Source organism: Anas platyrhynchos, chromosome 1, assembly GCF_047663525.1.
Source record: "Anas platyrhynchos isolate ZD024472 breed Pekin duck chromosome 1, IASCAAS_PekinDuck_T2T, whole genome shotgun sequence".
NCBI classification, from domain to species: domain Eukaryota; kingdom Metazoa; phylum Chordata; class Aves; order Anseriformes; family Anatidae; genus Anas; species Anas platyrhynchos.
Window position 1 is genome coordinate 177,751,466 of NC_092587.1, and position 24,754 is coordinate 177,776,219.

General features: G+C 41.5%; 1 protein-coding gene and 2 long non-coding RNA genes across 5 annotated transcripts in view; 2 read left to right on the forward strand and 1 right to left on the reverse strand.

The window, feature by feature from the left end:
* The window catches only part of LOC119715655 (uncharacterized), a 25,623-nt gene extending 18,405 nt beyond the window's left edge, over positions 1-7,218 (forward strand). For all 3 annotated transcript variants that reach the window (XR_011806423.1, XR_011806424.1, XR_005262931.2), the window contains 2 exons: positions 4,463-4,637; positions 7,079-7,218. This is a non-coding gene — a long non-coding RNA (uncharacterized lncRNA). The remainder of the gene's footprint in view (positions 1-4,462; positions 4,638-7,078) is intronic.
* The window catches only part of HTR2A (5-hydroxytryptamine receptor 2A), a 27,273-nt gene extending 19,022 nt beyond the window's left edge, over positions 1-8,251 (reverse strand). Inside the window, exons 1-3 of the mRNA XM_027471700.3 lie at positions 7,609-8,251; positions 6,457-7,157; positions 2,387-2,587 (exon numbers count right to left, since the gene is read on the reverse strand). Coding sequence (XP_027327501.1) covers positions 2,387-2,587; positions 6,457-6,871 — 616 coding nt within the window. The 5' untranslated portion in view covers positions 6,872-7,157; positions 7,609-8,251. The remainder of the gene's footprint in view (positions 1-2,386; positions 2,588-6,456; positions 7,158-7,608) is intronic.
* Positions 8,019-23,396, forward strand: LOC140001316 (uncharacterized). The gene is made up of 3 exons (XR_011806425.1): positions 8,019-8,140; positions 13,661-13,779; positions 21,088-23,396. It is a non-coding gene; the product is annotated as an uncharacterized lncRNA (long non-coding RNA).
* The last annotated feature ends 1,358 nt before the right edge of the window (positions 23,397-24,754 follow it).

Genomic DNA, 24,754 nt, shown 5'->3' on the forward strand with positions numbered 1-24,754 from the left:
TGATACATAGAGCAATTCATTCTTCAGAAACCATTTCCTATTAGCAAATGATGTGTGAAGCACCTCATTCTTCAGAAACTATTTCCTATCCATTCTGAGTCGGACTAGGGTGGACCAGGACAGAGTCACGGACCAACTGACATTAGATTGCACAGGAGACCTGGCATCTAGCAAGTTTGCTCATAACACCAGCATTTTTATTTAGCAATGTGCCATGGTGCAATCTCAGTACAGATTTCCAATGGGCAGCTCAGGAGCTCCGTTATAACTTTTTTGCACACCTGCACACCTCAATCTCCTTTTTTTTTTTCTGAGTTCTTTTGCATTTATTTAAGCCACATGCTGTGTTGATGATATGTGAATGAGATAGAGTTTTCTGTCAGTCCAACTATCTTTCTAACATCCCCCATTGCCTTACGCGTGTCCTTATCCCATCACAGTAAAACTGACTCCGTCCTCCTCATTCATGCCACACTTGTGTGCTTTCCAATAAAGCCAGAAGTTGCAATTTTCAGATTTATATAAATAGGGACTGTGTTGCTGTCACTTGCCACAGTGATAACAAATAAAATCTGTGTTTTAGCTGATCACTGTTAGAGGAAAATCCTCTAGAGAGCAGAAAAGGTGTTTTAAAGTGGTAAGTTGTTACCAGCTATTACTGCAAAGAATGTTCCTAACTTTTGAAATTAAATATCAATTTATCAAAGAACTAAACCCACCTACTAGAGTACATGAACCATATTCTAGACAACAGGGCCTAAATTATAGATTATTCTGAATTCGCTCTAATAGTGATCTAGTTCAGACACTCTGATAGCAAATCACTGTCTGAAAAAAAGATGCTGAGGTACGTGGAGCACTAGTTTGCTCATTCTGATCCTTCTGTGAATTTATTAGTGTTTAAAAAGCACAGTAGTTTCACATGCTAAGAACAAGCAGCACACACAAATACAGAGTACAGATACACAATGAATACTTTGCTTTTTTATGTTATAGAGAGAATGCTTATGCTTAGCGGTGTCCAAGATTGGGAGAAAATGAACGTAGAAATTAATGTGTTTTCTAGTGCAATGGTAAAAAAGGGGCTGCAGGGATAGAAGGTATGATTCATCTTAGCTAAATGAAGACATCTACACCTGAGTGAGTAGCTCTAGGCTTGTGCTAGACACCTACATCTGATCGGCTGGACACACCACATTCAGAAACACGTGTGGTGCTTTTGGACCTTGCCAGGTCTGCGGTACTTTGGAGGATGCAGAACTGCCCTCTCGTTGAGAGAGGGCTCTTGCTGTTTCTTGCTGTGCTGCAGAAGATGCAGCTACTTTAAGCCATAAATATCCTGGAGTGTTTTTTTCTGACAGGGCTGAAGGGAGGCCAGGAGACAATTCAGAGCAGCAGGCAGGTGGCAGTGTTAGGCATTATCTCCTTCCCTGGTAATGGATTACAGTTACCACTTGCACTAATTTATATTAGTCAGGGAAGTGGCTAATTACGTTTGATTGCTGGCAACATTCCTCTATTCCAGAGCAAGGGAGTGAATTTTTCCTGCTTCTGAATAAGCGAGCTGCCAGTGCTCAGAGAGCTCTACAGAAATGGATGAGCCGAAAGGGAGTTGTGCTTTCAGCCTGCTTGAGAGCCTCTGTTCAACTTGCAGACAAAATGCCCCGACACCCTTATGGCACCAGACACCAAACCCTTTCCATCTCCCATGCCTTGAAGCAGCTCTGGACCCAGGGCACTGCTACCATGTAAAGGAGCAAGTGACACTGCCATGGCTGGTTTCAAGTCTCTGGGTTATAGCAGTGCAAAGAGAGATTCATCTGGTGAGTCATTCAGGGCACATATTTAAGGCTGCAACTCTGGACTTTCCTGTGGGAAACATCTCTGGTTTATGGGGTATGCAGAGCAGTAATGCCTCCTAATCGGGATGGTGTAAATATCCCACCCTGTGAACCAAGAAAGCCAGAAAAGATCTGCCCGTATGAAAAAACTCTGAGCAAATTACCCTAATGAGAAGCTGGGAACAATTGATTTACGTAAAACAGGGAAATCTTCTTGTAAGTCAAGATTGTATTTTTCTTTTCAGATGTTAAGATAGCGATGGATAATCAATATGGGAAATAAACACATCCTTAAAGCAAACCTGAACTCAATAGACCTATTGCTGATGCGCATTCTTCCTGTGACAGTGCTGCTCGGCTTCTCCTCCGTTTCCCGTTGTCATTGTTGATTGTCTATTGCTTAATTACTACATTACAGCACTTCTTTCACTGTGGCAAGCAAAATATTTCAGGCAGAGAATACAGTTTTAGGCTGCAATATATATGTCAAATCCTCTCAAAAGCTCGAAATCTGCAATTGCATGCTGAGATATTTCCTCACTTACCAACTGATATGGTCCAAACAACGATTATTTTTGCAAAAGCTTTCGTTCTTGAGTTAAACCGGCTGTGGTGGATGGGGTTTCGAATAGCAATGTAGCGGTCCAGCGAGATGGCACAGAGGTGCATGATGGAGGCAGTGGAGAAAAGCACATCCAAGTAGATCCAAATGGCACAGAGCTTCGTAGGTAGAGGCCACGTGTATCCTGCACAAAAGAAAGTTGACATCAGCTCCAAATGTGACATATTCATGGTTATTGTTGTGATGCATTTCTCTTAATGCATATATACTTCTAAGAAGAGCTGGTAGCGAGTGATGCCTTCAGTAGAAGCTGCCTGACAATTTCTGTTTTCAGAAACCATTTTTTTTTCCCCCAAGCTACGTGCTGGGTATGTATTTTTCTTTTTAATTCTATATGAGTAATGCTTGGTGTTGTAATTAACCATTTCTGGCAACAAATATGTGGAAAGAGAAATAATTTGTAACTCTAAGTGTGGAATTTCTGAATTTTCTTGTAAGATTTTTCTTTGGTGTGGTTAATGTATTATTAACACCAGCTGATCTGCAACGCCTAAATTCTGAAACTGAAACTTCAGGTTTAGTAGCAGCTAGAGAAGCATATGTGTTTGGTTGCATATCGGTGATATTTTTATCACCTATCTTTAGATACCTTCCACATATTTAATAAGGAGGGCATTCTCTATATCGTCAATGAACACGATAGGCTCCCCCAGAGAGAGCAATCCCAAGTAAGTGCATTAGTGTTTACCAATATGCAGTCTACATCTTCTCTGTTGCAAATTAAGCCTTTCTTTTTGCTTGTTCTTTCCAATGGCAATGAAGAATAATTGATTACTGTCCTTTCTGAAAGCTATTGGAAGATGGCTATCGTGTCTTGTCTAGCCTTTTCTTTTTCTCCTCCAGACAAAGCAAAGCCAATTCCTTTATCTTTTGCTTGCAGATGATGTTTTCAGAACTTTTGTGCTTCTTGTTTCTCTGCCCTGGAATCTATTTAATTTATCTTGCTTATACTGCAGTGACCAACACTGGACTCTGTGGTGTTGCAAAGACTTTCTGACTGCTAAGTGAAATGCAAGATTGCTTCACAGGTCTTGCAGGGAATGTCCCGACTTATGCAACCTGGAATGATGAGGGTGTTTTGTATTAAAAAAAAGGATGCTATTGATGCACACTGAGCTTATGATTCATTTTGACAGCCAGATCTCGTTCAATATTCCTGAAGTCTGGACTAATTTCCCCAGCAGTAGTTGGTTTGTTATCTTTTTCCTAAGCGGATATCTTTGCATTTATCCTCAGTGAATTTCATTTGTTCATTTTAGACTTTCTCTTCAGGGGTCCAGATCATTGTTGATGATTCTGATCCCGTCCCTCTGAGTGCTTGTAACCTCTCCCAGCTTGGGACTTTTGGAAAACCATGCAAGCTCATACTCTACCCAAATTGTTAAGAGCAGTATTGAGCAGACCCAGGATAAGCAGAGCCCTGCAGGACTCTCATTCAAAGGTCCCTCTAATCCTGCAGGGAACCACTAATAACTCTTCTTGGGGCAAGTTCTGCAATTAACCTTGCCCATATCTTGTGGTGATTTAATTCTGAGCATATTACTCGAGCTGCCCATAACAGTTCTGCATGGGGCAATGCCAAAGCTGGTGTTGTGAGAATATGTTAGTGTTTCAGGGAGTGCCTGGCTCATTTGGAGATACAGTACAGCCTAAATTGCAATAGTAGGAACAAAGGCAAAGGAGCTAGGTCTGCCCCTAATTAAATGTAGTCTCCGTAAGCACTGAGACCTATTTCCAGATGCTCTTGGACTACTGTAATATGACTGACGCTGACAAGCTGCATGGTATTTATGGATATGTTTTATCTCTTTCTTGTTTTTTAAAAGGGGAATCCAGTCTCTGGAGTGTCAAGTGAGGGTTGTCTTTCAGGGTTATGTCTTCCAAGCAGCCTCTCTCTGCCAGGCAAGGCCAGTTTACACAGGGAAAAGGCATAAACTACTTCTGCACTTGACACCATGCATCTGTTCTCTGTGGGAACACATTTGTCATACCCTCCTAGACCTCTTGTCCTGGCTTTACCTGGATGGGGAAGGGAAAAACACCACCCTTCAGATAAACCACCTTGGAGACTACAGGACCACAAAATAAGAAGGTAGATGAGAGGAGCCAACTGCGGATGAAACAGAAGTCAGGAAGGGTGTAGATAACATCCTCCAGGCTGGCCCAAGGACATGGTAAGTGGCGTATGGGATGGGGCACCTCTTTCTTGTGCTGTGCTCTGGTCACTGTCTAATGCAACCCTCCACATATCCAGGGGAAAACAAGAACAAACAACAAAACCAACAGCGACAAAAACATGGCTCCAATTTGAAGTTTGGTTAGGGAGGAAAAGGTCCAAGGATTTGTGTGGTTCATGAGTCCTCTTACAAAAGTCCCCTGTTCAGACTCGGGACTATCAGTATGGGTGGCATAGAGTTGTCTAGGTTGGAAAAGACCTTCAAGATCATCAACCTCACACCACACACCCATCACTACATCATGTCCCTAGGCACCATGTCCACACATTTCTCAAATACCTCCAGGGATGGGGACCCCACCACTTCCCTGGGCAGCCCCTTCCAATGCTTGACGTCCCTCTCCATGAAGAAATTCTTCCCGATGCGCTGTCTGAACCTCCTCATGCACAACTTAAGGCCATTTCCTCGCATCCTATCGCTTGTCACCATGCGATGACACCGGGCTGATGCTGCCGGGGCGCTCCCCCCGCGCCACCTCCGGGGGGTGGCGGAGCTTTGTGCCCGAAAATCCGGCGGTTCCCCCCCGAAATCCCCCCTCAGCCCTTCGGGTTTCGCTCCTCTCCTTCCTCGGCAGCAGAGCCCGGCCAGCAGGAGTCCCTGTTGCTTGTCTCAGGGAACCAGGCAGGGTTTTTGTTCAGCTCAGGCACCGGACGGTTTCTGCCCAGCTTTACACCGTCTCCTCCACCACCGAGGTAATTTCACCGTTAATACGACAAATCACAACGCTGCACCCTCACCTATGCCCAACACCGTTTTGGGGTGCAATCTGTGTAAAAACGCTGAAATCGGTTTTCTGGATGAAACCTCTCGTAAGTTACAGGCTCACACTCAAGAGCTATACTCCCGAAATCGTGCAGCAAGAGAAATCTTTGCAAACAGCCTCACTTTCCTCCTGACATTGTCTGGCTTCTCCTTCAGCTGCAGCCACTCAGTTGTGGCACTGGAAAATGCATTTCTCAAAGTTTAGGGGTGATAACAGCCTGGCAGTATTTGTACCGAATGCACAGGCTGCTGCTTTTTCCTACGTGAGCTGTGCTGCAAATAATTTGGTGAAAAGGAGAAGAAAGGTCTGCTATTAATCACCTACACGGGTATGAACTGTGAGTCATAATCCACTTAATTCTTAAATAACTTCTCTTAAGAAATCATAGCCGATATTTAGCTTTGCTTCTGTAAATGTTACTAAAAAATAGGCAGAATTAACTCCCATCCTTTTTTTTTTTTAACTCCCACAATATTTATTGCAGCCTTTGCCAGCAAGTGGAGGTCTGAGCAGGATGTTGGTGTTAAGAGAATTATTAGAGTTTGAATTACTTCGTTAAAAAAAGAATTAAAGGGGTTGCCAACCTTTAATCTAAAGGTGGTCATTACTGCTTCTGTGCATATCTGCAGAGCAAAGTAACTGGCAGGACCATAAATACTCATCAGAAAAACTGGAAATTATAAGTCATGGGGAAAAATGAAAGAATAAGGAGAACAAAACATCTTCATACACATTTTGAGACAATTCAATCAGCAAATGAGTAGTAAATTAATGATCTGGGCTGAGTTTAAAATGTCTATAACTAGATATATAAAGTGGGGAAAGGCATTTCACCTATTCTTACATCCTTTAACCATTTACACATATTTCACCTTGCATGGAGTAACTGCAATTTCTTTGTGCTAAGAGACTGAAATAAGAACAACAACTACTTGTGCATGCAATGTTTAAAGCTTCTCTATACATGCAGCAGATTACATGGTTAATACTCACCGTACAGTATGGTTAACATTGACACAGGCATGACAAGAAAACCCAGCAGCATATCAGCTATTGCAAGTGACATTAGAAAATAGTTAGTGGCATTCTGCAGCTTTTTCTCCAGTGACACAGCCATGATGACAAGAATATTCCCAGCAATGGTTAAAACAATCACTATCACTGTCAGCAAAGCTGGCCAGTTTTTCTGTGAAAGCTGTAACAGGGAAGGGTAGCATGGTGGACTCATATTACTTTCACACGAAAGATTAGTTAGGTTTTCGGAGTCCGCAGTCAAGTTAAAGAGATGTGATATATTAATCTCTCCGGGTCCGTAAACGTTTCTGTAGAGTCTTCTCTCATGATTTATTTGTATTAAGGAGTTTGCAGTTGGGTTCACAGAGCTCTCCTCATCACAAAGAATATCCATTGCTAAGTCCAAAACCGGTGAGATAAATAGTGAAAAATAGGAAATTATCACCCTTTGTCACCATCAGGCTTTATATTCCTCAGATGTCCATGTCAGAAGTTGATGGAGCACAATCTTTTGTCGACTGCATTTTTGCCAGTAGCATGATGTAGAAAAACATACCAGAATTACTCCGAATGCTGAAATGTTTTGTTTTCTGTTCCATAGGAAGTCCAGCGTTGGCACACATCGAAAATCCAGCTGAACAGCAAAGCCAAACTGGAGGCTAGAGACTGTGGACTTGAGGCTTGAGAGAGCAAAAATGTTGTAGAAATAAAAGAGAAAAAAACTTTTGCAACCACTAGGACTCCCCTCTGGAGCTACATCTTATTGCTATTGGTAACTGTAATCACACAATTTTAAACACAGCAGTATTAAAATAGCTTGCCATACAAAACAGCAGAGCTCTTGCTTCCCTATTAAGAAAGTTGATTAAAGATTCCATCCAGCATCTTTCTCTTGAAATAATTAGATATGCTCTTATTTATAGTACATCTTCCATAATATGGCTGATAGTCTCTGACTTCTGTTGTATTTCAGTATCATGTTCAGGCTGGTATCAGAGATCGCACATTCTGCTCCGCGTTGGTTTTCGTAGCTAATTGTACCTTTTGGCCCAGCCTGGCTTCAAAATGGAAATTAAACTAGATATTATGACTTAAAAAAAAAATAAAAATAAAAAAATAAGGAAGACTTACATTGCACTTCAGAGCCCATGCTCAAACTGCGTTTAGGTTCGCTTTGTACCCTGTTTGACCGTATCCTTCACTGTATTTAGCCAGTTTGGGGTCCTTTTTCTTCAGCGTCCTCCAAAATGGTGGTGTTTGGAATAGGGTCTTGTGTTTTTGTTGTTGTTGTTGTTATTGTTGTTGGTTTTTTTACTTCTAAACTGCACACTTGAGTGAAGCTAGTTCCCGTGCTGCGAGGCTTGCTCTTTTCTTCTGAGAGATAGGCTGCTTGCTGGCTCTTTCCTTGTGCATTTCCCCCGCCCCAGGGCAAGCTATATTTAAAATAATAATAATATCGGAGCCCTTCACAAAGTGACACAAAAGAAAGCACACACACACACACGAGCAAAAGCAGCCTGCACGGAGGAATTACTGATTTCCACAGGAACGGAATTTCTTGCTCACTGCCTTGTTCGGTTTGTCAGACCTCCCACTATCCGGATGTCATAAACTGCAAGGTAGCAACGGCAGGGGAGGGCAGACCAAACAGGGTCTTTTTCTGGTAAGCCAGCAGCGTTTTCTTTGCGTGTTGTGGAGGTCCTAGGCTTGGGTCTTTTTCAGCGCACACTTCCCATTTGCGGAGGGTTGCAAACACAGCTGCATGCAATTACAGTGTTTTACAGGATGCAGGCTTAAAAGAGACGAAATCTAAGGCTCGCAGTGGTAGTTACTAGTGAAAAAATATAAGTGTGAAGCTTTTCCCATGTAGAGAGGAAATCATGCCATCCTTAAAAGGCAGAAATAATGATCAATCCCTGCAGTTTTAACTCTGAGTCTGTGTTGGCACATTAATCAAACTGGCAGCAGATATTTATAAAAAATTTGAAGTCACCCTGATGTCACTCCCATTTGTCAGGAGGTGGATGCTACTGTTAACCCCAGCAGCCTGTCCCAGAGAAGTGTCCCAAAGGAAGCAGTGCAGCAAGGCAAAACCGTAAACAGCAGAGAGGGAGACAAAACACACACACATACACACCCAGCTTCCTCTGCTGCCAGAACGTGAACCAAGAAGTAGGCAGCTCTTAAATTTTCCACACAATACAAAAGCTTCTCCCAAATTCACCGAGACTTACCATTGCCCAAAATTGAGCTGAGGGGTTCAGTGTGTGCTCCCATAGCCCAGCTCTACATGCAGCATCCCTAACCCTATGGAGGATCACAGGAGGCTGCAAGCATATGGAGACTTGTTGCAGCTCAACTGGCATGTGCTGATCTTTTCAGGGGTCAAAACTTTATTAAAGGAAGTCTTTCCTTATCTGTGAGGCACTTTTACAGTAAAGCCTTCCATAGTGAAATTGCTCTGTGGATGGTTTTGCTACCAGCTATGCCCTGGCCAGCAGCTATCATAGCAGGACAGAGCAGCCAGGAGGCAGCTCCTACACAGTAATCAGAAATGAATCATCCCAGCACTGAAGTTTCCCAGCCCCATAGCTGAGCCCAGGAGACTTCCAGCTAAGAAAAGCTGATAAAAAAAGGCTGATAATGCTGAGTTTAGCAATAAATGTTTCAGTCCTGGCAGTGCCTTCTGAGAGCCTGAAGAGGCCCTTTACTTCCCTCCTTCAACATGATAACCGAATTGAGTTACCACATTCACCAAATGAATTCAGCACCTCTGCTCGAGAGGGTTTGGCAGCTGTCCCCAAGAAGATGCCCTCAATGTGAGAGTGCAGATCAGCTATAGGTGTTGTACTCAATTATTGTTGAAGATCACTATTTCAAAATTGGATGCAAGACCCCCAGGCTAGTGCTAGGTATAATCCTTTGTAAGGAGATCAGGAGTCCTGTTATTCTCTTAGATGGCTCCTTCCAAAGCTCAAATGACCTTTTAACATAACAGCCATGGGTGGGAGATACTTTCTGCCAGGTCAACACCTAAATTGTGGGTCAGAGGCTGGTTATGCCAGCAAAGCCCAGGTAGATCTGTGCACCTTTCTCCCTCTTCAAGACTGGGAGGGAGATTTAGGACCTGGTCTTCCACTTTCTTGCATGAATACACTAAGAAATAGGATGTGTATAAAAGGTTTGTGAACCCTGAATTCACATCTGCAGCTCCCTGTAGGCCTGAAGTGTAGAAAGAGGCAGAACTTTGTCACCCTCCTGTTCCATCCACACCGAGTAGTTTTATCTCCCCCTTTCCTGTGGTGAGGTGGCTCACTCAGATACTTCCTCCTTCTACTCTGGGCATCAGGAATTTAAAAAGTGTGAACAAGCTGAATGTTGCTATGCCTAAGACCTGTGCAGATACAGTCGTAAGCTCTTCAGGTAGGTACTGCATCATCTTCTTTGGCTGTAGACAGACACGTCACCGTACCATCTGAGTGCCTTCTGAATGCTCTTCTATCCCACTTGTCAGATGTGAAACTGAGGCACAGCCGGATGAAATGCCCTTCCTTGCATGTGAAGCATGGATGAGCCAGAAAATGCTTCTGTATAGTCCAGTATGTTGAAAACAATGTCCTACGTTGTCCTACAATGATCCTACAATGTCCCTAGCAAAGGATGTTGGAAGTGCTATTGAGCAGAAGTGTATTGTATTATTTACCTCAGAACCCTTATTTACTACATCCCCCCCCAACCTTAAAACGGCTTCTCTTCCATGTAGTATCATTATATGTGTCAAGCAATACAAAAGCATCCAACCTTTTTGTGCTGAACCCAGTGACAGGAGGGGACCTAGGCTTCCACTATTGTGTGCTCTTGTCTCCTTGCAGAATTGAGCATGTGCTATGTGTTGAAACAACAGTGAAACACAACTCCTGTATTATTTGCAATGTCTAACGCCATTGTTGATTGTTGTTTTTCCTAAAAGTGAATAGTTCTGGAAAACTGTGGGTCCTGTGACTTTCCATTTTTTAAACAAGTGAACTTGCACTCTGATAGCAACAGAGCCTCACACACTGTGACCTGCAGTCCCAGGCTGTATGTCTGCATCGAAAACAAAGACAGCTGCAGTTTGTCCAAATTAAGCGAAATCTTAGGTTAAAACGGTGATAATATGCCCTGCAGCTAGATATAAAGCATTATTTGAAACAAAGCTGGCACTGGAGCGTACAGCTTCCTACTTTCTGGAAGACACCGATGTATCAGATCCAGAAAAGTCCCTCCTCTGCACCCTCGTACTGCTTGGAAATATTGTAGGACATTTACGCGTCCACTTGGGCAGGGTGTTTATGATCGGTGTGGTGCACATTACTGCTTTTCAACAACTTCATCTGATAGAGGAAAAGTAAAACAAACAAGTTTTAAACAGCTGTAAAACAGCTCATTTTCATAACTCAAACCTAGTGTTCTCAAGATAATTCCAGGCCTCTGAGTTTGTCCTTGCCTTCCTTGATGTTTTGAGTGTATTGTGTAATCAGTAAATGTATAAACTGCTGAGGTTAATTGTTCACTCTGACATCTAAAAGTCAGGCAAGGGGAAAGTGAATAATTTTTGTTGTGGTTGAACCTGCTGTTATTTGGTACCTCTGTTTACATTTTCTGGGGTTTGCTGGAGCGGTTCATACTGTGGTGCCTGGAGATGTGAATCAGAGCCTAGTTATTACAAAGCAGAACAAATAACTAAACAGCGCTGCTCTCTTTTTGTCTCACACTCCATAGTTGAACACATTCTGGATCTTTTGACTTTCTTGACCCATGCTGTTGCAGTGGGGTCAAAAAAGTTTGTCATGACCTTTCCAAAAATCACACACAAGCAGCATCCCTCATCCTTGCTGTCCACAGGTGAAGATCCCAGGCAAGTCGAGTGCTGTGGCACCAGCATCTCCTCTTTACGGGCTACAAGTCCTGAGGGCTGAAAACCTGTGGTGTGTAAGATGGTGGTTTGCTGTGGGGGTCTCTGCTGTAAAATTTGTCTGTGTTAACTTGGTCTGGAGTACTTGTGATGACCACACTTTTGAATGAGAACTAGATATCAGAAGTTATAATTACTATGCAATCTTTAGTTAACAAATATATATATAAAATATATACAAAAATAACAAACTTTCTAAACTTTCATGTCTATGCCCTCACACAATTGTTATCAGTCACTGTTCAGTCCTAGGTGGAGCTGTGGTTTATTTCTTACTTCTAAATCCTCACTGTCTCATGCATCTATGAATTTTGGATGGATGTACAGTGTTCCTAGTGATTTGTAGCATGCCCTCCTTTCTCACTGCATGTTTCTCTTTCAGGATCTCCAAGCTCCTCTGCATATTTACAGATCCAACAGGGAGGTAAATGTGAGAGAGAAACTGCAACACTTCACGGCACATCTTTTATCTGTCCAAAGATTTGCACTGGGATCAGTATCATTGCACCTGATGCCACTTCTAGGCTGACGTGATTTCAGTGGAGCTTAATGAAGTTGCCATATTATAAAACTGATGTAATGATTTGTGGGCTGGAAATCACTGCTGAAAAAAAAAAATCTCTCTTGTGAAATATTGACTATTTAAATATTTTTTTTCCCTATAAAATCTTTTTTCACAGGAGGAAAAGTTCTGAAGAAGTTCACCTTGGAAGTATCCAAACATTTTTACTTCAGTATTTTTGAACTAAATGTAGCATTTTAATATTTTTGAATTAAAAATGTTTTCTTGTGAGCCAGCTAACTGGCTGTGATGCAAATTGTCTTATTCCCTTATTCTCCTGGACAATTTATATCCACCATAACAGCAAGCCCAAAGGCAGTTTCACGTTGAACTGAGTCGAAATCAAATATTCTTGTTCAGTTAAAAAATAAAGTGAAACATTTGATTTGGGTTAAGTCAATGTAGTGGAGGAAATATTTTGTTTTGATTTTCCCAAAGGAAACCTGAATGCTGTGGGCAAAATTAATTTTTTCTTGCATAAAATATTGATCCTGTGGAAACAATTTTCCACTAGAGACCACACATCTGGGAAGTGTCCATTAAGCTGTTGTGCTGAAGTAATGAATGGACCCCAATGCTTTAAGGATGAACTCTGCGGCCTTATTTAAGGAAACCCCTATAAAAATCTGTGGTTTGTTTTAGTGAGACCTGAAGGTTTGGGTCCTTCATGTCTTTCTCTCGGGAGTAAATATTAACTCTTTATACATCTGACAGGAGCTTTGATATGATCAGAGGCCTCTGCAGACATTTGGTTTACTAAAACACATTTGGCTTTGGAGATTTCCATTTCAGTGTTGCTGGGAAGAAGCTGAAAGGTTGGTTTGTTCTGAGTCAATGTTATGCTGTGTTCTGAACACCTGATTTGTAAATTGGGCATTTCCTCTACAGGTAAAAATGTATTTCATCCAGACAAACATCACTGCAAATCCTGTGGCATACAGTTCTATACTTCAGTATTAGTACCAAAATATATTCCATTTTTTCCCCCCTCAATTTAAACTGCCAAGCAATAGCAAGCATTTTCCATTGGATTTACTTCAGTCTACTTCTCAAAGATGCACTGTCTTCTCCTTTTGCCCCAAATTAACACTGGTCGTCATCCAAAGCCTGAATCATCTCAGCTGTTATCCAGCGAAATAACATCTTTTTAATGGGGGGATCAAAAACATACACCATATTGCAAAGGTGACATTGGGGGAACTTTGAGTCAAGCCAGTATCATATCTGGGGAGTCTTGCATGACTGTTAAAGGACATCTTATCACTTCTGCAGGTGATAGGTGCTGCAAAAATTGGGTGCACTTCACCCTTCCCCCTGTATTTAACTTCCAAATTTTTGTTAAAGCTGACAAACTTGTGGTGTTTTTTGTTTTTTGTTTTTTGTTTGTTTGTTTGTTTGTTTGTGTTTTCTTCTATTCTTTATTCTTGGTTGATGCTTACTTGTAATTTTATATCCTACAATATTAGAATTAGACTGTTTTTCACCCTCAAGGTCAGTATGGTACTACAAAAGGAAAACAAAAACTATTTCAATTTTTTCTATGTGTGTGTTCCAGGCACTGATTTGTCAGTAATTCTCTGTTTTTATTTTTTTTGTGTGTGTCTGTGTTTTTGTTTTGTTTTGTTTTGTTTTGTTTTGTTTCATTTTTTTTCTTGTTTTTCTGGTAGAACATAATCAGAAAAGCAAGTCTAAGCTGAAGCCATGAGGACCATGCTACATTTCTACTTGGACATTGATGGATGGAGAACTATTTAAAAGAAAAAAAATCAATCTGGAATCCAAAGAGGTGGGTCACTCTGTGGGTTACCAGCATTATGTGGCAGCAGGTCCTAACCCAAATGTGTTTGTTCTTCCCGTATCCCCAAAAGCTGGTGGATCAAAGGCTTCATCCGCATAAGGCAGAGATTTCCAGAGACCTGTGAAAGAGAAGGGGACTTGCCAGACCAGCATGAGATAAGACTACAAATATTTTTTCTTAGCATGCCCTTCTTTCTCTTTAAGTGTGGCAGAACCAAACAGCTGCAGCTCTGAAGTAATAATCTTTGATATAATATATATACATTTTATATATATAGCTGCTATTTGTTACAGATGTCTATTAAAACTAGCAGGTGACTGCTGTTGTGTCTTCCCTCTCTTACGCCTGGGATAGCACATTTTCCAACTTGTTCAGTTACAGAATGTAATTTATAACCATCACGGTGGAAAACATTATGCAGCACACGAATTAGCATCAGTATGAATGTCTGTTATTGGATGACTGTTATATTTCTAGCAATATGCAGTTATACTCATTCCTCCTTGGCAAACCTAAGATTTTTGCTATCATGTTTTGTTTAATTATATTTGGCTGATTGGAACAGCCTTAATTACGCAATAGGTCTATAATGCACAGTCCCCAGCAGGTCTTATTTTGTGAGGAACTAGTCAAAGGTGTTGACTTTTGGCAAACACAGTCCAGCATTAAATCAAGGTCATTTGGGCAATACTGACTGGCAAGAAGGTGCAGACATGTAACAGAGAGAAGCATTTGGCTGATTGACCCCTTAAATATCGGTCATGATATTGTGACTGTGGCTTGTCAACAGTGTAAGAATTTTAGGCTGGAATCCAGTCCGTTTGTTTAAGATTGATATCCATCCAATTGTAGGTGCATAGAAAGCAGTTGTTTTAGTGCAAAGTCAATTAAGTCTCTCCACTGAGAGAGTCAGTGAAAAATATATGCAAAATATATTTTTTAAATTGTGTTACCTCTGAGATTATAAATATTTTTAACACGTAGATGCAGCAGGGTCTGAACTAGTTGACTCAGCTCAACTGACTGAGCTGAGTCTTTGCTGCTTACTCCCAATGTTTTAAACGTTGTACTTCTTGCAGACTGATTTTACTATCATTTAAGGTGTTCCAGAGAAAATGTATCATTCTTTTTTCTTAGTGGTGCAACCAGTTCCTAACTTCTTTTTGGGCAGTTTGTGAGGCAGTAAGTTCAGAGTCCATAAAATTCTGCTGTGAAAGTCCTGGGGAGATCACAAAAAATTTGCAATTTTATTTGTAAAAGAAGCTATTATTATTTACCCAGCTCAATAGTCACGGCATTATCTGTGCTCTAGTTCCTGAATATCTCTGGAATTCAAATGCACTTCTTTAGAACACTTAAGGCAATCAAAACTATTTATTTAAAGCAGCAAGTCACTTAGGAAATAAGTGGAATACTACTGAAAGCGAAAATATTTTCCACTGGGGTTTGATATCTCTGTAAACATTGTGGCTTTCATTTTCTTCCCACTCATTTTTTCAGTCCACCAAGGACCCAAAAAATCACGTTTTCTACCAATTTCCACCAAGTACTGTAAGTCAGAAGACAAGTGGAGAACCTGATCACTTTATGTAGTACAATTTATACCCTCTCACTCTCTAATATATGGGTGAACATCACTGTTTTGTGGAGTCCAATAAAAGCCTATTCTGTTATATTCTTTTAGGAAAATCCATGCTGTTGGCAAAGCAAGGGCCCATGCCTGTTCTCCAGACACGTGGGCCACCTCCACGTCTTACATACCAATACCACGTAAACATGGGCTACAGCTGACCATCAAAGCTGTGCTGAGCGGGCTTGGGAATCCTTGAGGGCACTTCTGATCTGAATGTTAAATTAGCTTTATTGCAATATCACTTTCAAATGAACCGAGCCTGATGTCTCTCTCTTACAGGAATATGCCTTCTTAATGATGCTTCCTTGAAAGCTGTTGATGAGAGGCAGGAATAAGGGAACAGTCATTACCATTAAGAGTATTAGATTGTTGAATAGTGAAAGTCATTGACTTTCTTCCAGCTGCATGGTTTTATAAAGTCAATTAGTAGAATATAGGGCACAAAAGCTTTCTGTGGTACACACAATGAGTCACTGGACTAATGCATAGGTCATCCCCTTGCACACCACTAAATCCCAGTTAACAACTTGTCTGCTTTGGTCATCTATAGGAATGTCCTCAGAGGCATTTAGAGGCAACCCACTGTCATAGTATGTGTCTAACAGAGTCCCAGGACTGGGACAGATCAGAGCACTCCACACACCATACACAGCCCACATGGAATGGCTGATAGCCTATTATGTGGCCTAAGCAGCTATATGTATGTATACATGTAGGATACCATCAAGGAAAGACTTCATGAAGGTCTCCAGTGCTACTTCAGCAAGGGCAGGGAGGATGTGTGAGCACCCTTGGGCTGCCCATGGGATGGGTGAGAGGCACCCAGAAGAGCCCTTGGGCTGAGAGTGTTCCCTGGGATGTGTTGGCTATGACACAGTGAGTGGAGGTGAGGGTGGAAAGGAAGGCATTTTTAACGCAGATGTTAAAGCAGATGTTCAGGGTAATAGGCAGAAGATATACCAGGACGATGGGCTGCAGCAAAGTGTTAGGACCTATGTAACAGAAAGCCAAGGTTATATAGAAGGATAGGAAGGGATTTGGTATTTGATGGATGAAGGGAGGAAAAGAGAGGGAGAGAAGATCTATGGGTTATGTTATGAAGATTCTTATGACCCAAGTATCAGGCAAGCAGATTCATAGTTTTTTAGACAAAAACTCTATTCCATCTCCTGCGGCCATCCGGAGTCCTTTGTGAGTCCAGGAATGACCTTTTCCTACATCCATGGTTTGAAGTTTGTTACTTCAAATGCAAAAACTCACAAAATAATAAAAAACCCCGCAAGATTGTATTTCTGTCTTTAGGGTCTTAGAAGGCTCTCTTTAAATTTTTGATAATTTTTTGGCTTTCATACACTGTCAAACCCTTATTTTAATGCCTTTTTAATCCTTCAGTATTCCTTGGGCTATTTTATCTTCGTGCGTTTGTCAGGCATACTATAGAAGGAGAAACTTCTCCACATAACTTAGAACCATATCCCTGTTTGGAATAAGAAAACGAGAGCTTGGCATAGGAGTACAGAAGCTTTTGAGCCACTGGTAAATCCAATGTACGTGGAAAATCTTACGTTTTCTCTTCAGTGTATTGCCAGTTGCAGAACGGAAACCATTTGTCCAAGCAAGGTTCTGTAAAACCTGGCCCATCGGGATCTTCTTGCTACCAGTTGTCCAAAGTGCCGTGTCAGTATGCTTTCCTGTCTAAGACTGACCCCCTAATGCCTCTGACACTGGAAACCCAGTATCAGTTTGAGACAAAACAGCAGAGAACCTGTCTTTGTGAAGGATGGCTTGAAGTGGGCAGGAGATCTTTCAGTACAAATGATGTGTGTGCAAGATATCATTGTTTGTTGCACAGGTTATAATGGGGATTAAATTCAGAATAGGGATTTGTAAGATTTTTTTGCAGAAGAAGGCTCCTGGTGCTACTGGGAGTCCCACCATGGTTGGCTTGGCAGAGATTCGAAGCTGCATGTTTATATGTGCCAGTTTATTCAGTTTATTAGTAGAGAGCTTATGAATTTCACAAGCTGCAGAAGAACAAACATCTCCTTTCATGGTTGCCTTGTGGGAAGAGTTATCACGAATACAACCCATTTGTCAGCCATATATTGCTTATTACTGTTAGGAGTTGTGTGCAGGGCAGTTTGGAAGTGAGGCAGACAAAAGTGCCGACAGCATGTTGACCTTGGAGAGCTGCATTTGCTGCAGATGCCACCTTACACCTTGCTCCTAAAAAGTACACCGGCAGGGGAACAGAAATCAAACTCTTCCACGGTGCTGGAACATTTCAGAGCTATGAGGCCTACCTGGCACATGTGGGTTGGAATCAATAAAACACACCAACTTGCTGCTCTGATGCCCTGTCCGTAGTGTTTAATGTAACGCCTGGCATTAAAAAGCAAAATTCGAGCCAAAAGTTTGCCTCTGAACATAAATCAGGCACAGACCCAAAAGCCTGACAGGAGATGAGCTTTGTATTCTTTTCTGATGGCTGAAACCCACGGGGCGTGCCAACCTGGCAGAGTCCAAGTCCGGCTGCTGATTGAATGCCTTTTCCTGTAAATATGTGTTTAAATACCAGGCTGATGAACTGCCATGTCCAGCTCGATTTATCCTGTGCTGGTGATAGGGGAACAAAGAAATTAGCATGATCCAAGACAAATAAAGGAAGGCTTCAATAAAGGAAGAAGTTCTCTTTAACAGAATACCAGAGACGCTGAGGTTGGGAGGGACCTCTGTTCCCATCCAAGCAGGTCACTGTTTCCTAACACCAAATTCCCTGAAACCAACTGTGTTTCCACTAATGTAGAGTGATTGACACCAACAAAATTTAAGCTGGAGTGTAGGACAGAAGGACCTGGATCAAAATACATGAATTATCTTCTAAATGGTAAAAAGAAGTGGCCCGGGACTATTTTACCTACTGCACTCTGCAAAGTGCTTTCTGATATGGGAACAAAAATACTTACAGGGACCTGTGTGTGGTTCTCCAAAATAAACAAATCAGTGCTATCCACCTCACTATTCAGAAGATGGAAAATTAATTATTATAGAGAGTCACAGAAACTAGAAACCGCGTGGTGCTCAGTCCTTCACAGGCACAGGCTTTCAGGCTGACGAAATTACCCAAGATGTTTAGATCTGTTCTGCCAAGTTCCCGTAACATCCCCAGCTTTCATGTGTGCTGGTAAGTGAGAGCAGTTATTCCTGTAATGTCCAAACAAACCAGCAAATTACTGCCTAAACTCTGCCTTCTGTGTGTCCCCCATGGCTTCTGGGACGAGCTGCTGGCCTTGGTTTGCATACGCTGAGCTGATTTTTGTGAGATAAACAGCAAAGAGCACTCACCTCACATCTCTCACATATGCACCTTTCCTGGTAAAGAGCAGGAACAAGCCACTAGATTAAGAATTTGAAAATCAAAAATGCTCTGGGGTGTGTCATCAGCTGGAGAAAAATCCCACCATTGCTCTGCTACTAAGGCATCCACCTTGTTTGCGCCTCCAACTCAAATGCATTAAACTTAATTGCACAGTATTACAACTCCAGGACAGATTTACCATATTTGGGTAGGAAAAACTTTAAAAAAGCTCTCCTTCATTAATAATTGAAGCTGCGCTTGTGCTGCAAGCAGAGGAAAGCAAAGTGATGCCGGCCTGTGGGACACGGTGCAAAGAAGCAATCTTAAACTGTTTTAATAAATGCATATAAATCCTGCGTTCATGGTCATTTAACCCAGAACATGGAGACTACAGATGGAAAAACCCAGTAGGTGATCTACTGCGTGTCCCTGGCAGTGCAGAACTGCTGCTAGCAGCATGTTTCCATTGAATAAATCTGATCCTCTGCATCCCAAGCCCTTCCTGGTGTATCTTCCTATGATAAGAATTTTTGATTTTTCCCCTCCACAATGGATAGTTTATATTTGCCTTGTGATTTCATCCACCCCTCCTAATTGCATCCCTTCTGCTGAAGGAGGTAACTCCCCTTGGTGTTCAGACCCTTCAAATATTGATTTGGAAAAAAAAAATTTCCATGCCCCTTTTCTTTTGCAGAAGTGTTTAAGGCCTGCTTTGTGCATATTTAGCCTGTCAAATCTCTCTTCCTGCATTCCCCCGCATCCTTTTTGCTGCTCTGCTTTTATGCTTTCTCACTGTGCCTAAGTCTCAACACTTCAGCTTTGGTGGTAATAGAGCAGTCAGGACAGGTTTGCCAAACCCTTGCATCCAAAATGCAAGATGATTAATCCTATTGTTCTTCCATTTTACAACTGGGGACAGACAATTTGTTTTTGCTTGGACTGTCTTCCCACTGCCTTCTGGGCTGGAACAGATTGTCCCCTCCAGTGCAATTTCAGCCACATTCAGTCCTTGAAATTGTGTTTGCAGCGTTTATCCTTAAAAATAGGAGGGGAAAAAGAAAATTAAAAAAAAGAAAATTTAAAAAAAAAAAAAAAAGAGGAAGTGAATCCGGAGCTTTTGTCCTCCCCTTTCCTCAAGTCTTTTGTTCCATTGTTAACCCTGTCAGTGCTTAAAAGGCTTGGGAAAAGCCAGGCAGGGGAGGAGGATACTGGGAAGGGGATAAAACAAGGCAGGTGCTCTGGAGAACTGGTGAGGATCAGAGGGAAAAAGGCACTTTTGAGCAGGATGGTAGTAGAGGGTGTAGAGAGGATTAGATTGGGAGGTTGAACTGGGGAGGCCAATGAGGCAAGAGATGGCAGGAGGAAGAGATATGGCACTGGTGGCTGACGGGATGGATGGACAGTGGTGGAGAGGGTCGTGGTGCAGCCGGCTGGATTTATTGCCTGCTGGATGTGTAGGGTGAATAAGAACAGGCTTCACGGTGCATCAGAGGAAATGGGAAAGCTGGAATTGTAACCTCAGAAGAGAGCTAATGCTCTGGGAAAATATTCTGAACTGAGAGGAAGCCTTGATTTAAGATGACATGTTATGATAAGACGGAGCAGATGGGAGAGACATTAAGACAGAAAAGTCTTCCACCACCATGCACCTACCTCTTTGAAGTCTCAGGACACTGTAACAAAGGAGATGTAAAAAGTGAGGTAAAAGCTTTAATGATAAAACTCCCCTTAGGCAAACTGTGACCTCAAACTCTAAGGGTAAGCTCGAGGTAGGAAGTTTTGTGTTCACAGTCCAGGTGGTAATTTCCATGGTATATGGACAGGCAGGGTTAACTGCAGGCCTTCCTGAGCACATGAGCAAGGGTTTGGGCTGATCCTTTTTGTGAAGCAATTCAACAGCCAAAGCTGAGGGTCTGTGAGTGGTTGCTGTAAAATTTGACCAGCAAATATTCCCCTTCCTGCTCCTGGCAGGAAAACATTTATAGGTGCTTACCCTGTCCTATACATACAAATGAGCAAAACAAAGCAGTGCTGCCCCTGAATGTGATTGTGTCAGCTTGTTTGTATCCAGCACCTCAAGATATTGTGAATTGCTCTTCTCTTGTGGAAGAAAAAAAGATGTATATTTGGGCAGACTTCCAGGGCAGGTTTCACCCGAGGGATGCCTGGCCAGTGGCATGTTTTTAACTATTTTTCATGTACCTGATAATCTCATCTCATTATGTTTTATAAGTTACTGAATGCATTTTCCTTGCATTTGACCGCCCTAACTTTGACTCTTTCGCTCATTCACTTGTTTTTGCAGGTTTTCTGACTGCGAGCACTCCCTGCCACAGATGAAGCTTGAGAAATTGCTTCTGAGAACTGAACTGAAATTGCAAGGAGTCCCATGTCTCTGCTTCACAGATTTCTTTACAAGATATTACATTGGATCTAGTACTACATTTTACAAGCCACACTGGAACAGCTCAATAGTTTAAGCTTTGTCTTAAATAAAATAAAAAAACATCCCCTTTTGGTTTGAAAACAAACAAAACCCAACAATCTCATTTCTCACGTAAGACAAGGAATAATTCCTTTATCTGCAATGCCAACTGCTCAAGTTACAGAGCTCTGATAGCAGCAGAGAGCAATTTTATGCCTAAAGTTTTACCTGGGAGGCAATCACTTTAACTAGTGTCTGCTTAAAGATTTAAAATCCCCATGCAACTAATTCTAGAGCATAACTTGATACAAGGGACAGCAGATGCTGGGTTGCTGCCACCAACAGAGATAGAAGAGAGGCTAGGAGGAGGCAAGACCTCCAGCTTTGACCAGTTTTGTCTGCAACACTGTTGGCAAAAGATGTACCTCTCCATCCAGTGGTGTTAGCTGAGAAGTTGCCCATCCTGGAAGCCAGGTAGGGATGACAGGGGTGGATTTGAAGCACCAAGGAAGGCAAAAGGTCTTGAGAAACAACAGTGATAAAGCACTGAACATGGCCTGAGGAAAGACAGGGAGGGTGGATGAGAAAGATTTACCAGAGAAGAGATGCTGACTGGATTAACTTTGCTGGATAGTCGATGCAAAAGCACTTGAAGACATTTTTTGTTAAGCCTCTCCAGAATAAAGATGTTGGAAATGCAGTGCCTGGGCAGGTCTGCTTTTATTTTCAGCTGTGCAAAAGGCAGGTTCTGCAAAGTCTCTTGCTGAAAGTGAAAGCGAGGTGGGAATCATATCAAGTTGTGGTCTGGTAGGGTTTTTTTCACCCTGGTTGGTTTAAATAGTAGTGGGTTGTGGTTAGTTTCTATTCCTACCTGGTGAAAAAATGCAGAGTGGACAAGTACTCTCTGCAGACATGTACTACTTTGGTGCTATTGTATAAAGATAACAGAACATATCAGGGGTCCTAGAAACAAGTACATGCAGGGGCTTAACTCAATAGGATAGATTCAATTAAGTTGATTATTGTTGTAGGTGTCCATACAGGCAGGCAGCATTTGTAATATTCTACAGAAAGGAACTGTAAGTATCAAAGGCTAAGCAAGGAAAAGGATGGAACAGAAAGAGGATGAAGAGGTAATTTTTCTTCCAATGCTTTACCTCCTTCCCTTTCTGGAATAATCCACCACAGAGAACCACGTGAGTGAGGATTTTAGAAAATATACGGATGACAGCAAATGTTTTGTGTTGAATTAGACTTGATGTCCAGAGAGTTTTTTCTCCTTTCTGTCATCCACTGTTACTGTCTAGAAAATGACAACAAAAGCCTAAATCCTGCTGAAACTTTTATTTGTACAGTCACAGTGAAAGTTGTCCAGAACAGTATTGGACTGAGGAAGTACAAAGAATACCAACTTCTGACATTTCTTCTTCCTTCAAAATCAGATGCAATGCTGAATTCAAAATAAATGTACCAATAACAACATTAAGCTATGATTTATAAAAGCTACAGTAAGGTCAGTGTAATGTTATCCTGGTTTGGTAATGTACATGCCCAAACTGTCTGTATTTTGCATAACCCCATAACCTCATTTTCAAATGAAGTTCTTCACAGTTTGTAGTATTTCCAGCTAAAACGTCACCCCCTGGTTTAGAAGATTAAACTAATCTTCATCTCATCGTGACATCCCTGGTTGGCATCCTAGCACCGCTGTTGACAAATGGTTTTGTGATGTTACACGTTCGTGTTAAGCCAAATTAGCAGTAGGAGTCCTACAATGAAGTTACACTATGTATCATCATCATGTAGTGAGAAACTGCTTGATTGAAACAATTTCCTATCTAGACACAGTGGGCAGCTCCTAAGTGGTTTAGGGCTTTGCATTTAAAGGAATTTAGTATTTAAACAGGGCTACCTTGACAACTACATCCTCATCTGGTGTATAATGCCCTGATCTGAATGGTGGAAGGAAACGTATAAGACTCAGTGCATTAATTATTGCAGGACCACCTGTTGGCATGGACAGAGAGCGGTGCAGTGCTACAAAAATTCTCAATGTTTTGCAAAATTCACTGCATGACCATAACTCTTTGGACTTCAGAAGAACTAACCTGAATTATAAAAGATTATATCTTGACCCGGATGGATAAAAAATTATATAACTAGTCATTGACATATCTATTAGAATTGCTTGGAAAATATCTTTAGAAAAATATTGTCAGGAAAAAAAAAAAAAAAAAGAAAAAGGAATATATATTTGATTAAGAAAAAAGTTTTTCCTCAGATCTTGAAGAATTGGAAAAAGAGCAAAGCAGTCAGCAGAAAGCCTTTGTTTAAAAAAAAAAAAAAAAAAAAAAAACCACTCAAATTTTCTGTTTACTTCAAAGTACAAATGGAAAAGAGTAGATGAGTCTCAGTGCTTGAGAGTGGATGACCTTAATGGACTGCTGTAGAATGCAGAAAAGCAGAACCTTGGGCTCCCTTCCCTCCAGGGTCTTTGCTCAGGAACAGACAATGAGCAAATCACAGCTGAGGTCCTCAGATGGAACAGGGCACACATGTTCTCACTCACCAGAGAGGACAGCATTTACCCCATAGACGTACTTTTGGGCACGTGGCCTAAAACAGCATTTGCCTCTTTTTCCTTTTTATTTCCCTCCTCTGAAGCCATTTCAACAGTGCACATTCACATCTAGATTGCTTTTTTATTTTAGAGGGAATGCTCTATCATTGTAATCCACAGGGCTCAGGATCTCACAATAGGTACTAAAAACATTTTTTTGACCTTTTTAGTATTATACCAAATGCTGGTAAGCAATTAAGTGCAATAAACCTGTGTAAACTGAATGTATAATTTCTCTTAGGAATATAAATGTGAGAAAAGTAAATGTCAGCATCTACCTTGTTGTTTACAAGCGGTACAATAGAATGTAAATTCTTTGCCTTTCCTGAATTCCAATTTTATATATATTGCCATTAGAGGTTTTTGTTTTGTTGCTTTTGGTTTTGTTTTGTTTTGTTGTTGTTTTTTTTTGTTGTTGTTGTTGTTGTTGTTGTTGTTTTGTTTTGTTTTTTCATTATTTGTTTTTTAATGAGTTCAGATACATAGTCTCTTTGGTAGCACCGAGTATCCCACTTGTGAGGGACTTTCTCTGACACTCTTTACTACTGATCCCATAGATGCAGGTGCACCATGTCCAGTGAAAACCTGTGTCTGAAAAGGCAGGGGTGTAGAGACTGTGAACTGAGTTCAGTTCTACAGCTGCAGACCCAGTTAGGCAAAACCATCACCAGGAAAGGCCATCATTTGTACACCCGGTAAAATTGGGTTCCCCGTGGATGTGATTTTTTCTACTTTCTGATCTCTGTACAAAGATCCTGCAAGAAGAAATGTGCCTAAGACAAAAATACAAAGTAATTCAGTTCCCTGGTCTCAAACTGGTAGGACTGAAGCTGTGGTTTGGACCCAGCTCTTTGATAAATACAGAGCAATCACTGCCAATATCTTCTGTGGTCAGTTTTGAATTGCAATTTTGATACCCACAGGACT